At 41.3% G+C, this 16,468-nt stretch overlaps 2 protein-coding genes across 4 annotated transcripts in view; one reads left to right on the forward strand and one right to left on the reverse strand.

Moving 5' to 3' along the window:
- Window positions 1-16,468, forward strand: part of ACACA (acetyl-CoA carboxylase alpha) — a 260,073-nt gene that overhangs the window by 11,120 nt on the left and 232,485 nt on the right. The window lies entirely within an intron of this gene.
- C21H17orf78 (chromosome 21 C17orf78 homolog) lies at window positions 793-15,085 on the reverse strand. Of its 3 annotated transcripts, none has more exons than XM_033090741.1 (7): window positions 14,841-15,085; window positions 13,725-13,811; window positions 12,986-13,228; window positions 8,026-8,181; window positions 6,055-6,179; window positions 5,489-5,608; window positions 793-2,943 (listed from the first exon to the last, which is right to left on the reverse strand). In XM_033090741.1, exons 1-7 carry the CDS (start codon window positions 14,896-14,898, stop codon window positions 2,869-2,871), a joined length of 864 nt encoding a protein of 287 aa, XP_032946632.1. In that variant the 5' UTR covers window positions 14,899-15,085; the 3' UTR covers window positions 793-2,868. The 3 variants fall into 3 exon arrangements, with proteins under 3 accessions (XP_032946632.1, XP_032946630.1, XP_032946631.1); XM_033090739.1 differs by having other exon boundaries at window positions 5,476-5,608; XM_033090740.1 differs by having other exon boundaries at window positions 5,471-5,608.

Genomic DNA, 16,468 nt, shown 5'->3' on the forward strand with positions numbered 1-16,468 from the left:
CTAGCCCCTAGCCGTTAGTACATGGAGCAAGTCTTCCTTGGAAAAGGGCTAGTTCTGGACATAAACAGTGAAAGTGCTCTAGGTCAGAATCTGCCGGACAGTGCTTGAAGAGGCTCTAAAACAAGAAGGGCAGGGGAGAACGATCAGGGCTGGAACCACCTTTACATCCTCTCTGATTAGTTAGCCCCCTGCACTAGCCTGGGGGTGCAGAAAAGGAGGGATGCTAATGGCCTGCTCGGGCTTTTCCGAGGTCCAGAGAGTCCTAGGTCACTTTGATTTTTTGAGAACACAGGTATATCTAAAAAGTGAAGAAATGACAAAACAGATATAAAATTGTTGTATATTTTAAGTGTTTATATTGCACAAAGCCATGCTTTAGCACACCTACAAATACAACTATTAATGTCATTCAGCAATACTTTCAAAAGTTTTAACTGGGCGTTTCTGTGAATGTGCCTTCTCTGCCCTAAGCAATTACCTACCTTAATCTTTGGACCTATCAAAATGTATTGGGATGACTTAGACCCTTAGAAAAGATGAAATGACTTCCAGTCCTCTCTAAGACTTGAAAAAAACACAACTTGGGCTAACTGGAAATATGCTAGTAATACGTTAGCCAAAAAGAGGGGACAGGTTTAAAATTGTATGAAAAATATGATGTTATTTGTGTAACATATGTCTTTTTATGTGTAAGGGTATAAATAAATAAATAAATAAATAAATATTTATAATGTCTGTAAAGAGATGCATCAAAGCATTAACAGTGGTTATGTCTGAGAAGGAGGATTAGGTATAACATTTTTTCTTTTTTTTATTCCTTATATTTTCCAGTATTTTCTAAAAATTGTTAATAATGAGAATGCACTTTAATAATCGAAAAATCAAGTGTGGTAACTTAATGAGAAAGAATTTGCAGTAAAAACCGACTAAACACTTCCTAGGGGAATAATGGCACTCCACAGAAACAGTGTTTCATCAAGTTGAGACTATAATTTATTCTGTAGTGGTGACGGAGAATTGTGCCCACTTCAGTTTACTCTGAAGTGATCTGCAGAGTAAAGTGCCTATCCCAAAGTCCGCACGGAAGTTCTCCCTTCTCTTCTGCTATCATCTCTTCCATCTCTTAGTTATCACAGGTCTCCGCTGGTAAGAGACTATGGAATTCAAAATGGTTAACTGATTAGGGGAGTCCAAAAATCCTCAGAGGGACCTTGCTTTGTGGCAAGGGAAACAAGTTGTCTCCAAAGCAAAATAAACAATTTTGATCCTTTCAGTGAGTTTCTGTAAAGAAAGTCACTAAAAATGTTACCCAAGTTATACTTTTGCAGAAACGTTAATGAATGTAGGCTTTGCCCAGGTTTCATCTGCTGGGAAATCTCATGTTCCTGGATTAAAGGACATTCTGTGGTGGGTGAGGCCGGGGAAGCTGAGGACGAATGTAAGCATCAGTCGTAGCACAAGAGCTTCTAAGTACAGAATGCTTTTCATAATTCTCCTTAACAGTGTTGGGAAGGAGCAAGCTCTTTCCCCCCTTATTTCATGGTCAGAGTGAGCCATAGATGGCAGGATAAACTGGAGGTGGTGGTGTGAGTCAGTGGAAGGGTGCAAATAAAAGACGCATTTATCCAAATGCCAGCCCCAGTACCCTGTGATCATTACCTACTCTATTTTAAAGGGCTGTGGAACTTTAGAATCCCTAGAGGATTCTAGAGGACTTCCTTGAAAACTACCATCATCCATGTTTTGTATCTGTTCCATCTCTTCCAGGCTGAGCTTGAATATTAAATCAGGGTTTGGGGCAAGATATATTCCACCGTTGGTATAGTTTTGAGAATCACTTTTTTGGGCAATACTTGAAGTGAAAGAAAGAAGGCTACAATTTGTATATGGTTTTCACCAGAGAGCTAAGAAAACAGAATTACTTAGCAACAGGCACATTTCACCAAAACAAAATGGAGTGGTTTCAGCCTTTTATGAAAAGCAGGACAACACCCTTATCCTCCTGCCATTCCTTTCTTCCCTAAATGCTGCTTTAATATCAGCTCCGTCCACTTTCTCACCAAACTTACTTAAGCAGGTCAGACTTGACATATCTGTGCCTCCCTGAGAAAGATCGTCGTAGTCATTTTGTTCTGGACCCTTGTTCAGTATGTATGCAGCTCACCATCACGGTAGGATATAGTGTCAGACCCACTTTAGGAATCCTGTGTTATCAGGAGACCTCACTGTTGGTACGCAGTCCCTGAGCCCTGGGGGATGACTTCTGTGGAGGACTTCTGGAATGCTTCAGGTCGGCTCCCTTCACCAGTGTGTGGGTACCGTGCTTCCCCGAAAAGAAGACCTAGCCGGACCATCAGCTCTCATGCGTCTTTTGGAGCAAAAATGAATATAAGACAGAGACTAAATCATAAACCTCTATGGCTGTCGGCCTGGGAAAGCAGAAGCCCTCCCCTAAGCCAGCTGAGAGCCAGTGAGCATGAAGTCAGCTGTGATGATCACAGGAGCTGGTGAACTGGGCCACAGTCGTGGCTGCTCTGCCCATGTCCAGTTCCTTGGAAGATGCATTTCAACCTTTTGTTCAAAAGAGCAGTAGGTCATTCACAGTGTCGAGAGGAAAGACTTTCTGCCTTCATTTGATGGGATGAGAAGATACCGGTTTTTTGTGGAAGTACAAAGTGAATCTCAGAGGCGTGTGACTCAGTCAGTACCAATGGCATGAGGGTACCTGCTAAGCAGAGGCTCCCCCTTCATTGGCCTGGCATTACTGTTTGTAATGTGCCTGCTGTAATCTGCCCATATTGATTAATAACAGGGAGAAGACCGTCCTGGAGTATCCTTCATTCAGCATGTGAAGCAGAGCAGAACTCCTCAGAAGTATGTCTGGCAGATAATAGTGATCCCTGCGGCTTTCTTTGAGCTTGAGTTGAGAGCATTTTGTCCAACCTAGAGATTGAAAGGAAATATGAAAAATAAAGGAGGAAGGGAATAGGTATTTTTTTCATGTACCAAAAAGATAACTAAATACAAACCCTATATAATTCCAGGTAATCATCATTCTGTCTCTGTTCCCCAACGATTCTAGGAAAAGTTATTGTGTTACACTGAGAAAGTATCAGCAAGGTGCACTCGGTATGAAAACCTACAGTTTGTTGGAACCTGGAACCTGCTAGCAAGAGCCTATCCACCCCTTGCTTAACCTGTTTGCCTTAAATGGAAAGGGCCCTGGGTCTGCAGCTACTTTGGATCCCAGATGCACAGGGATTTCTCTTCATTCGTGAATCAGGCCCAAACAATCTCACAGTGTTTGAAAAGCAGCAGAGATCTGGGTCAAAGTGGACCAAATATTTTTTACCAATCCCATTCCACTCTCACTATACCCGACTCCATGCACTTTCTGATTTTGTATGTACTTTCCAATGCTTACCTATTATGAACATAGACTGTAAGCCTCCAGAAGGCACATAGAAGTAAAATGTCACTTTCAGTAAACTTTTGTGGAATAGATGAATGAGCCAATAAGTCCAGCATAGGAATTAAAAGACCTGGATTTTAGTTCTGTTTCTACCAGCTGTGTGACCTTGGGAAAGTCACATAACCTCTCTGAGCCTCAGTTTAAGTTATCAATAAAATCTAGACACCTGCCCTAGCTACCTCCCAGGCTTTTTGTGAGGCTCAAATGAGGTAATGTGTGTAAAATTGCTTATTATTATTTCTATTAATTCATTTATTCTTTAATAGCTTATTTTGTTCACAGAAAAAATTCAATCAGAGTTGCTGCTTCATGGTTACCTCTAATTCTGAACTAGACTTTTTAGTCCCCTTTAGGTCTATTTCTTTCAATGTTCAAAAGAAATGATAATATAAATACACCATATGATAAAATCATACTAATTTGGGCGGCTGGATGACGCAGTTGGTTAGAGCGCGGGCTCTGAAGAACAGGATTGCTGGTTCGATTCCCACATGGGATAGTGGGCTGCGCCCTTGCAACTAAAGATTGAAAACAGCGACTGGGCTTGGAGCTGAGCTGCGCCCTCCACAACTAGATTGAAGGACAATGACTTGGAGCTGATGGGCCCTGGAGAAACACACTGTCCCCCAACACTCCCCAGTTAAAAAAAAATCATACTAATTTACATTATCCAAAATTAGCTGAAAAGGAGTTAAAAGGAGTTATAGAAAATATTCACGTAGACCAAAGATGACAAATAAAGATAGTCAGAGATGACGCGGGGTATCTGAAGCCCTGTGATGAGATTCTGATGCCATGTCTGGGCGGAAGGAGTGCTGTGCTTGATTTTTTAAAATTGAGATTGAGATGTATAATGTATTTGATTTAAAGTTTAAGGTGTACAATGGGTTGATTTGATGCACGTGTACATTGCAGTACAATTAGCATCATAGCGTCAGCTAACACCTCTATCATGGCCCCTAATGATCGCTTCTTTTTTGTGGTGAGGACATTTCAGATCTAGTCTCTTAGCAATTTTGACGTCTATAACACAGTATTGTTGACTGTAATCACTACGCTGTGCATTAAATCTCCAGAATTTATTCATCTTCTAGTTGCACTATGCTGGATTATCGATATGTGCAGCCGACATAGAATTAGAGTGGCAGCATGTGTACCATACCATCTTAGACTAGATAATCTTTGAGACTCATTATCAATGTTGTAATTGTACATAAGTGGACACCTTCTTTAATTAGTATTTAGTCAGTATTATAATTAGTATTTAATTTAGTATTAGAGACCTCATCTCTTTGCCTTAGTGGATATTATGTAAATGTTGTAGGTACCCTTCCATTTCTAGTATTCAAAGGCTGACTCCACTCCATGGAGAAACTGCATTTAAAGCAGCTGTGCTGAACCAGTGGCGTAATGTGTTTTATAAAAGGGCGATATGAACTCCTAATCCTGTTGAGAAACCCAAGGGCAGGGAGGAAGGAAGCCATTTTTGCCAAGTATTCAAACTCTGTTCAAGTAAGGTGGTTCCTAAACTTTGGTGTATGTAAGAGTTACCTTGGGGCAAAGATGGGTACATAGTTGTGGCTCTGAAACTCTTACAGTTTGGGGGACCTTTTTTTAACGAAAAAGTATACAAATTTTAAAACAAAATTGGATACAAGGTCTTGTATAGGTCCCATGGGTCCTGAAGCTTAAGCTTCATTAATTTCACAGTAAATCCACTTCTACTTAGGGAGCTGATTAAAAATCTTAAAACTAAGATTCCTGGCCCCAGATATAATGACATTCTGATTCATTATATCCAGGGCCCAGAAATGTGTATTTTCAATACATACCCTATTGTGTTATGGCTGGGCTGATGTTAAGAAAACAGCGGTACAACCACCTACCTATTTCCTGACACATAAAAGAATTACCCATATTTGCTTCGTGACTGAAGCAGCTCCCTGTCTCCCCGCACTTATGTGTTAGCCTCGTTTTCTCCAAGCAAATGACACAAACCATACAGAGAACACTTTCCTTCTCCGTCTGAGACTCAGGCTGGGACCCAGCCGCCTCGGGTTGCTGCTGGCCTTCCTTCCTTTGCCTTCTCCACAACCACCAGCGTTGGCATAGCTTTCTGGCTCTCAGGCATTGACTCTGAAGGGAGAAAATGACTGGCATTAACTTCAGGTGGCTGGTATGCATTTGATTATCTTTCAAACCTTGTGTCAGGCCATTTAAAGAAAATTTTCTCAAGAAAATATATGGTGCTATTCACTCTATCCTCTCTAAAGAACATATAAGTACAGCAGAGGAAAGGAACTTATATTTAGCAAGGACTTCCTGTGTGCCAGGTGCCTATCACACAGGATCTCAATTAACCTTGATAACGACCATAAGAGGCAAATATCATTAGTCCCATTTTAAAGACGAGGCAACTGAGGTTGGACAAGTCAAGCAACTTTCTCAAAGCCACTCAGCTGGTGAGTGTAAGTGGCAGATCTGTCCAAACTCCAATGTCGGTGGTTTTTTCATTATGCCTCTGGAACAGAAGGAGAAATTTATAGATGAAGTCCAAGGACTCAACGTATCAGCAAACTTACAGGGCATGGGACTTCAAAAATGACAAACACTGTAATGATGACTCCACTGAGCAACAGAATGACAGCAAGCAGAATTTTGACCACAATGCTCCATTTCTGCCTCGTCTGTAGGTTCTCATCTGTGTCTAAAAGAAGAGAGAGGAGTAGAAGAGGGAGAAAAGAGAATTTGAGACAGGGAAGAGATCGACCCTTGATGGTCTCCTGGCTCACATGACTAATAGGGGTCCAGCCTGATTCAGAGGCAGAGGCTGAATTTCCAGTTCAGACTCAGAGTCAGGAGTGGGGTGGGGATGATGGGTTCTGCTCTCATCTCCTTTGCAGTTTCTTCTCAATGAGTCACCTTCCCTGGAATTTGGGGTTTTCTATGATCTAGTAGAACTGAGTCTTGCACCGCTCTCAGGGGAGGGTAAGGGGCAGGTGCACAAGGTGTTCTAAACCCACCTTTCACCAGCAGCCCTCTGGGTCTCTCCCCGTGTGCCCTGACACCCTGTATGGGATTAGACACCACCTTTCCTGTGCTCCTGGTGGCTTTAGTGGGGCATAGGAGGGACAAGGTGAATTGGCGTTGCTTCTGGGTCATAAGTCCCACTGAGGACACATGGTTTCTGTGCATCCTGCTATTACTAACCTTATATTTACTTTTCTCCTGGTAGGAACTAGGATGTAACCCAAACTGGAATTTGAGTCCTCGCCAATGTAGGGAAGGCTATTTCTGAAAACAATGCAGGTGAAACATGGACTCGGTTGTTGGCATCTCTGTATGATTGCCTAGTGTGGAAATGCTGTCTACCTATACAGGCAATGGCTGGAATTATCTATGTTTTTTATTCTTTTCCCAAATCTGGTGACAAAATGAGTTCGCGTGTGTGAAGGTAAAGGATTATTAACACAGTCATGTACTGCTTAATGACCAGAATGCGTTCTGAGAAATGCATCGTTAGGCAATTGCGTCATTGTGGGAACAGCACACAGTGCACTTACACACACCTGGATGGTGCAGCCTCCTACACACCTAGGCTCTGTGGTGTATACCTGTGGCTCCTAGGCTACAAGCCTGTACGGCATGTCACTGTACCGAATACTGTAGGCAACTGTAATACAATAGTAAGTATCTGTGTATCTAAACATATCTAAACAGAGAAAAGGTTCAGTAAAAATACAGTGTAAAAGATAAAAAATGGTCCACCTGTATCGGGCACTTACCATGAATGGAGCTGGCAGGACTGGACGTTGCTCTGGGTGAGTCAGTGAGTGAGTGGGGAGTGAATGTGAAGGCCTGGGACATACTGTACACTACTGTAGATTGTATAAACACTGTACACTTGTTAGGCTACACCGAGTTTATAAAACAACACAAGATTACATCAAGCACAAGAGGAAATAGTGCAATAAAGAGACATGGGAAACACGAGATGTGTGAGGCTGCTACTGGCTTAACATGGCTGCTGTTTCACAGCAAGCGAAAGTGGAAAGAGGACACTCTAAAATAACGATTAAAAAGTATAGCAAGTATGTTTTGCCAATAGCATAGTTTATTATCCTTATCTAGTGTTATGCACTGTGTGTAAGTGTATGTGCTGTGCTTTTATACAGCTGTCAGCACAGTCATAGGTTTGTTTACACCAGCATCGCCACAGACAGGTCAGTAGTACATTGTGCTAGGTCATTACGACCTGACAATAGGAATTTTTCAGCTCCATGATAATGTTATGGGACCACTGTTGTATATGTGGCCCTTCGTTGACCAAAACGTTGTTACGCGGCGCATGGCTGTAGTGTCAAATTACAAACATTTCTGGGACCTTCTTTATAGAGAAACTCATTTTTTCCATAAGAAAGGGAATGATTTTTCTAGGGTAAACTGTGTAACTTCTCAACCTCCAGGAGAATGCTGGGAGACCCAGACTAATGTTGGGGCTAAACATGTTTCTTTTTCCTTCTGTTCTTGTCTCACCCTTACTTATTCTGTACCTTGTTGCTTCAAAGGGCTAGAAAAATCATCATTCCGTGTGGTTTTCTCTCCTCCTAGATTCCCAGGAGTTATGGAGGTGCTGATGGTGGGAACAGTCTCTGATGAAGCCCCCATCACTGGATAGACCTTACATTGGAAGATCCCTGGTAAAAAAGCTATAAAACAAAAAAGAAATAATGAAAGGACAACTGAGAAAACTTGATCTTGTCTTTTATTTTACCTGGCAAAAAGAAAAAAACAAAACACCCTAGCTCTACCTGATATGAAACTTCTAATTGTGGCCCCATTGATCGGTCCACAGGTTTAGGGTGTGGGCACCAAATAATGCCAAGAGTAAACGAGGCTAGAAGTACTAATAAGAGGTGTGGATTAAATACCCACGAGGCCTTTGACTATATAGGATCACAGTGGAGGAGTGGAGCATATCTTGTTAGTCTATCATTCTTAAGGCCATAATTGTAATAAGGGTAGAGGGCGTAACACCGTTCAAAGTCTTCTTCTTTAAAAAAGATGGCTCCAAAGTCCAAGGGAGAACATGGAATATCATATTTGTCTTAATGACTGCTGCATATCTGTCTAGTGGAGTCTTAAGTCAACTACTCTGAGAGGGGATTGCGAAAGCAGGGGTAGCTGGAAGGAAGAAAGACCATCCAGCCCAGCTTACTGGACTCCTCAGTTCCATTCATTCAGCAAATACTTATATATGAATATTGATTAAGTGCCAGGGACTACTTCAGTACTTTGGATGTATCAGTTGGATTCATTCTAGCAAGGGGACAAGCAAAGGGGACACCCAAAGGGAGAAGCAGACAGTAAATTTTATGGTATGTTAGAAGGGGGTGAGTGCTACCAAAAGAAAAGTAGAACAAGGTAAGGGAGCCATCTGGGGGGTGCAGGTGGGCAGTGGTGTGGCAACCTGCAGTATAGGCTGGTTTCACTGAGACTGGGAGGCTTGAGCCAACACTTGAAGGAGGTGAGGGGATTAGCCAAGCAGATGCCTGGGGAAGTACAGTAAGTTCTCAATGTCATCTATAGGTTCTTGGAAACTGCAACTTTAAATGAAACGACATAAAACCAATTTTACCATAGGCTAATTGATGTCAACATTGATATAAGTTCCTATGGCATATTTCTGGTCACAGAAACATCAAAAGACCCAAAACACTTCTAATAGTCAACATTGAAATAAATGTGAGCTACACAGATATTTAAGAAAGATTAGTAAAAACAGGTGAGATGATTCTTTTCCAACCCGCTTATTCCAGTTCAGGGTCTAGCCTATCCCAGCAGCTCAGGGCACAAGGCAGGGACCCACCCTGGACAGGACGCCCTGCTATCAAAGGGCACACTCACAAACAAATCCACACTCTCTGACACTGGGGCAATGGAGACACGCCAGTTCCCCTAACATGCACATCGTTGGGATGTGGGAGGTAACTGCAGTACCCGGGGAAAACCCATACAGACTTGGGGAGAACGTGCAAACTCCACATACTCCCAGCCAGGAATCGATTTTTTTTTTCTTATCAGTGTTACAACAAAAAGATATTATTAGAGGACCTGCTGTAGTGATCCACGCAGAGAGGAGAGCTAGAGCAAAGGCCCCGAGGCAGAGTGTGCCTGGCACGTTCCAGTTAAGAACAAGGAGGCCCATGAGACTCGAGCAGAGTGAGCAATGAGACAGGAGGAGATAAGGATCTAAAGGAAATGGGCCCGTATCGCTGAGGGCCTTGTAGGCTAGTTTAAGGGTGTTGCTTTTTATTTTGATTGAAATGGGGATCCATTGCAAGATTCTGAGCAGGGCCACTGATCCTGCGTCCAGCCCCACTGTTTGGCCCGGACACACCTACCAACTCCACCACTGTAATGACAGAATGGCACACATTGCTTCTGTAAGGTGACATTCTTTAGACACTTGGTAGCTTTTCAGATATGCATACCTCTGATGTCCTGGGCAGTTTCACAAGTGTTCTTAAAGTGAACACGAAGATTTCAGACTCTATTTATACATGATTTTGTGGGGTTCTCTGGGTCAAGGAAGTAATGAACCATTTTCAGAGGACTCCTCAGGCCGCTTACGGGAAGAACAATGTGGAGCACATTTGTAAATACAAGCTCCCCATTCCTGGTGATGATGGAATTGCAATATTAGCTTTTCTTTGGCTAAGGATATTTGAGCAAGAATGCCCACTTTAAGAAGATATACCAAAATCCAAATTTATGAAATAATTAACTTAGGAGATGCTGCTCTGCTTTAGTACAAAATATTTTAAATAGGGAACATTAGGTGCATTATATTTAAATGGAAGTCTACTTTAGAGATTATTCTGTAATAATATTCGTAGGTTGAAAGGGCTATTTGAGGAGACATGTTGCTGTCGTGTTTGTACTTCAGATCTAAACCTCCACTTTACGTAAAATACATAGAAATTAGACCATCTAGTCAAGTCTCTCATTCGTAGCTATAGAAACTGGGCCCTGGAGAAATAAAGTAACTTGTCAAAGGTGATAATTAATGCTAGAATAAACATTTGTTTGCTATTTCTCCTCTCCCCAGAGTTTCACACAGGGTAAGCAGACAGTAGGAATCAATTCACACTAATCACATTCCAAAGAGCCTAATCCATATACTAAAATGACATTTAAAAAATTTACATAGGAGAATGTATCTGTCAAATGGATTGGACAGGATGTGTTTCTCATCTAGGTACCCTTATCTAAACGTATCGGCCCTTGTGAAACCTAACGCATAATTGGGAAGTTTCTTGATTAGTATAGAATCTGAGCAATAGGAACTAAATGCTGTAAACCATTCTTAAGTGATAAAGACCTACTAGGTCATCTTTCTCTACCAGAAAGAAATCTCAGAACACTTATAATAGAGGATCTTTTCCTTGGCCAAATTCCATAAACAGTAACAAATAGTCTGCATCTTGCATTTTTCTACATTCTGTGTTGACTCTCTTCTTCTAATGATGACCGACTGTGTTGCAGTCCATTCTCATCCTTACAATTTCGAATTCCTACTCTGCTCTGGGGACTTTTCCATGACACTGTCTTCTGATTGTTTCTGGAACATCCTTCTGTGCAGATGATGTCACCTATAGTTGGCATCTCTTTTATGACCTTGTAAATCTGACCTTTTACCTAATTTTTATTTCTCCCCTACTTGGAGTCTGTCACCTCCTGGTACTCAGTGTAAGTTCAAATTCAAAGCAGGCAGTTTCAAACTTATAAATGCGATGATATTTCAAAATTCCACTCATATGTTGGCTGTTTGCAATTCATTGTTCCGTACAAATGTAACCTGACTGACGATTAAGTCCCCACACATCCATTTAATCCTTGTGTGCTGCTCAAATAGTGTGGGGTATTAGTTTAAACTCTCCCTCCTCCCCTGGGTCCTGGGCTAACACAAAGCACATTGTGGAATTAGGTGAGGTTGATCTTTCGCATCTCTTCTCTCCCTTAATCTCCCAGTTTTCCTTGTCCCAAGTTCTAAGAGCTAGTGTCCTTAATTGCTAGTCCAACACTGGATAGCAGTATATCCAAGAAAGATTTGCCCGGGGCAAAGTGACTCCAAAATGACTAAGTTCACTGTTACTAATCACAAATCACAGCTACCATTGACTCAGGGGGGTGTCACACGTTAGGAGGAAAACAACCTGGCCGAATTAATTTACATTAATATTGAGTGACTGAAAGCCCCCACACACCGTCAGAGGCTTTTACGTTTTTAAGAAATGTTTTTCCGCACAAAAATGATCACCCTGTGAACTTTAGAAAATATAATGAAGGAGTGAAAACATTTATGTCATGTCAGGGTATATAATTTACTGTACCTGGGCCACATCCCAAGAACCTATCCTTTTATTTCCCAATCTCTAGTCCTCTAAACAGACTGTAGTTTTAAAAGTTTTTTTTCCCATTATTCTGCTTGTGAACCTCCAATTTCTCTAAAAGTGTCAAGTTTTGTTTTATTTTTCCAGCAGTGCAGCAGTAGCATTTAGGGGACTGCCTGTAGGTAAAGGGGAACTGCCAGTACCAATTTGTTGATCATAAACTACTTGACAGAAAGAATGGGTAGAAGGAGAGGAGGGCAGAAACAGAGAAACTGAAGGCTGAGGTTAAGCACCATTGCTCATCAACTATGGGGGAACAGCCATCCCCACACAGAGTGGACGGGAGAGCAAAACGGAACGACCACTATGGAGGGTAATTTAGCAATATCTATCAAGCTTTTGATGCAGCAATCCTACTTCTTGGAATTTATCCTATTGATAAATTGCAGGTACACAAAGAAGAATGTATAGGGTCATTGACTGCAGCGTTGTTTGTCTTTGCAAAAGATTGGAAACAACCAAAATATCCACCAATAGGGAACTGGTAGAATAAATTATAGTATAGCCATAAAATGTAATGCTGTAAACTGTTAAAAGGAATGAGACAAATTTATACATATTGATACGGAACAACCTGTAAGATGCATTGTTAAGTGGGAAAAAAAAGAATAGTGTGTATGGTATGCTACCATTTATATTTTTAAAATATATACATCCATACATGTTCAGAGTATTTCTGGGAAGAAATTCAATAAGTTGTTAGTGGTTTTCTCAGGGATGGAGAACTGGAGGATTGAGAGTGGAGTAGGAGAGAGATTTCACTGTAAATCTGTGCTGTTTGAATATTTTCCCATGTACATTCAAAGTAAATCAAATTCAAATGACCATTGTCAAAAGAAGACCCATCAGAAATGGAGATCATATGAAAACTGCAGCATGTCATGTCTAGAAGAGCCCTTACTGAAGAGAAGGACTTTATGTCTCATAAAGGACAAAGATTTGCCCAAGGAAAGGATTTGCCCATTTCCTTGAGGCTATAGCTGCTACTAAGATCTACCTGTGTTCAGCGATGTTAACTAAAAGTCATGCATACTTTCATCCCATTTACCAGTCTCACCTTTGCCTGTTAGAAGGGATCCAGTCTGCAACTTGGATGTGGGGGTTAGGTGACAGCTTGGGGAGGCAGTGCTGTTTCTGTGGGGAGCAGAAATGACTCTCAGGTTCTTCAGAGTATGCTTGACCTTTGGCCTTTTCTCCGAATATACAAGGTTGACTTTCACTTTGCTCCCAGAGCCGAGGCACTGCAGGGCAGCCACAGTTAGATTTTGGATGAAAGGGGACCTTTTGGCTTCTGCCTGAGCTGGAAGGAGAAAAGCCAGAGAAAATAAAGGAAGCTGGTTCTTAATCCGAATGGCTAAATCCCTTCCATTCATGACCCGTTAAAACTCCTTCGCTGTGCTTTCTTCTCTTTTTAACTTCTTTCTCAGCATGTGCTTATGGTACTAAATATACCAGCCCTGCCTTTCTTCCTTCCTGCTGTGGATCCCATGAAGATCGGTGGCTGCAGTAAACTCAGCCCAGAAAAATGCTCATAGATTGTTTTCTCTAATGCAGATAGTGTTGAGTTGCTTTCTCTTTCTTTATCCCAGTCTGTCTGATTTATTTAACCATGCCTTAGGTAATAACAGTTAATTATAAAATTGGTTTTCAGAAAGCTTTTGGGGGGGGGGAACACATATCTTTAAAATAGGGTATTTGAGATCTGGGCGAGGAATAGGAGAAACAGGCATCTTTTAAAAGTAAAAATTCTCTGAAGTGGCAAAGTGATTTTTCAGGAAGGGAGGGCCCATCCCTACCTGGTATTAGCATATCCCTGACACTTCTCACACCCTTCGGGAAGAGCCCAGGCAGCTGTTCCACTTGGCAGCTGCTGTCTCTGAGTTCTGGAAGGAAAAAAAAAAAGGTCAGGATTTACTGAGTATTTACTCTTTAGAATTCTAGGCACTGGAGGGAGATACAAAAGAATGCAGTTCCTTCTTATAAAACTTGCAATTGGGAAGATAAAAACTCCCCCCCAACATAAAAATATATACAAGTAGGAGTTAGAATAGTATAAAGAAAACTGAGTACCAGTCTATTATCCTTAGGGAAAACAAAGATGAAATAGAGTTAAATGAAGTTAAAGAATGACTAACCAACCAATCCATTCCTTCAAACACTGATTATCATTATCTCTTCTCCTTCCTGTTCTATCTGCCTTCTTGTTTTAAAACTTTTGGAAGTTTATTAAATGTAACCTTGGACAAGGTATCTCTCCAGGTTTCCATGGAACCATAGGTCATAGTTATTTATGCTTTTTGGCACGTAACTCACAGGGTGTTGTGAGTTTTCTTCATGTGTTAAATTTGTTAACTACTGTACCTTATGCTATTTGGCCTTAAATCTGGTGAGCTACTTTTAGAAATGAAATGTTTAGGACACGTTAGAGAAATCACGTTTTGGATACACAGTTATCAAGAGGAGAAAATGGTGCCACTTCACTCCCACCAACCCTTTCCCTTAGCCCTCCCCACCTAAGAACACTCCCAAGGATTTGGATGTAACATTTTAAAAAAAGGAAGACAACATCTTATGAGGGGCTAAGAATTTGGGGGACTAGGTGATGATAATAGTGAAATTGTGACAGCGCTCTTCAGGAAAGAAACCCATCTAAGAGTGAAAGGACTCTTAATGTTAGCTACACGAACAAGACAGAAGAATGCATCCCAGTCTCTTCTCACCATGAAACAAACAGCTGTCTCTCTGGGCTGAATACATTTTTGTCCTGCCTAGAGGCAAGAAGACACATGGGATGATTGGAAAGCATTGCCTACTGAGTATGGGCTACATCTTTATCTGCTGGAATAGAGCCCCAAACATTTGCTAGGCCTCTCTTTGCGTTTTCCAGGATACTAGTCTATTGAAGTACTTACCTTTCTTGTTGGCGTCATAGGATGTAATGATCAGGCTGAAAACCAAGATGGTATCCATGTCAGCTTGAGCACATGCTCCTTGCGGAGGCAGTATGCTGCTAATCTGTCACAATCCCTTATAGTTTTGTCTTTAGGTGTTTTCACTGCCCTGGAACCAAGTTTGACCCTGGGAAGGTCTGGCTCCGCCTTTAATTATTTTGCCTCATTTCCTGAAGATCCAGGAATAGTGTTGATTGGAGTAGAGGACCACGTCTGCTTGTTAATGGTTGACTCAGAAGGTCTTCCCTGACCTCACTGCTGGTGCCAACATAAGGAACTGAAATTACCTAGAGGTTTCCCTGGGGGAAAGGGCATAAACGCCCAGTGATATGCTTTATAAATACTTGCAGATAGACACGTAGACATCCACAAGCATGCTCACTGACACAGGCACGTAGATTTATACACCAACGTAAAGAGGTACAGAGATTAGGGAAAGTGGTTTCTAGACTGGAGCAGGAAACAGACTGCATGAGTCAGTGAGTTACACTGGAGAGAGATCTGGGCTAGGAACCAATAGCCCAATTGGTTTCTAATTGGTTTCTAACGAATTAGAAACCAACTGGGTTCTAATACAGGCCATTATTAACTATATCGTCTTGAGGAAATTGCTTGACTTCTCCACATCCTCTGTAAATGTTCCAACCAAATGATCTGTAGAATTCATTCACAATTACACACAAAAACTTGCACCAACACAGACATACCTATCTAGTCTTGTACGTTTTCACACTCCCGAATAGTGAAGTGAGTACAGGTAGACCACATGCCCACGACTATTGGGCTGAGAGGTTGTGAGGAAGAGCTAAATTTACTAGATGAGTGATACTGTCTGCATTTCAGGAAGATTTTCCTAGACAGATAATTGTTGTTGAAGATTTTCTTAAAATCACACCTTTTAGTAAAGAGTATAAATCTAGCGTAATCCTCTGTAGACTTCATGATAGCATAGCAAAGTGAATCATAAAGCAGAAGATCTACTCAGATCCTCTGCAGTTGTCATGAGTGGCAAGATGCCATTCTTTTCTGTGGCTGAGTAATAGTCCATTGTATATATGTACCACCTCTTCTTTATGCATTTGTCTATCAGTGGACACCTAGGTTGCTTCCATATCTTGACTATTGTAAGTAATGCCTCAATGTAACATAGGGGTGCATATATTTCTTTGAATTAGTGTTTTCAGTTTTCTACTGATAAATACCCAGAAGTGAAATTGGTGGGTCATATGGTAGTTCTATTTTTAATTTTGTAAGGAAGCTCCATACTGTTTTCTATAGCAGCTGCACCAATTTACAATCCCACCAACAGTATATGAGGGTTCCCTGTTTTCCACATCCTCACCAACACTTGTTGTTTGTTGATTTATTAATGATAATCGCTCTGATAGGTGTGAATGATATCTCATTGTGGTTTTAATTTGCATTTCTTTGATGATTAGGGATGTTGAGCATCTTTTCAGACCCTATGTATTTTAAAGTAAGCACAAAGTGCATACGCTCTCTTCATATCTTCTCCTAGTCACTACCTACCATCAGGAGTCACCATTATTCAGATTTTTACCACTACCAATGAGTTTTGCCTATTTTTG

The sequence above is a fragment of the Rhinolophus ferrumequinum genome, chromosome 21 (genome assembly GCF_004115265.2).
Source record: "Rhinolophus ferrumequinum isolate MPI-CBG mRhiFer1 chromosome 21, mRhiFer1_v1.p, whole genome shotgun sequence".
Lineage (NCBI taxonomy): Eukaryota > Metazoa > Chordata > Mammalia > Chiroptera > Rhinolophidae > Rhinolophus > Rhinolophus ferrumequinum.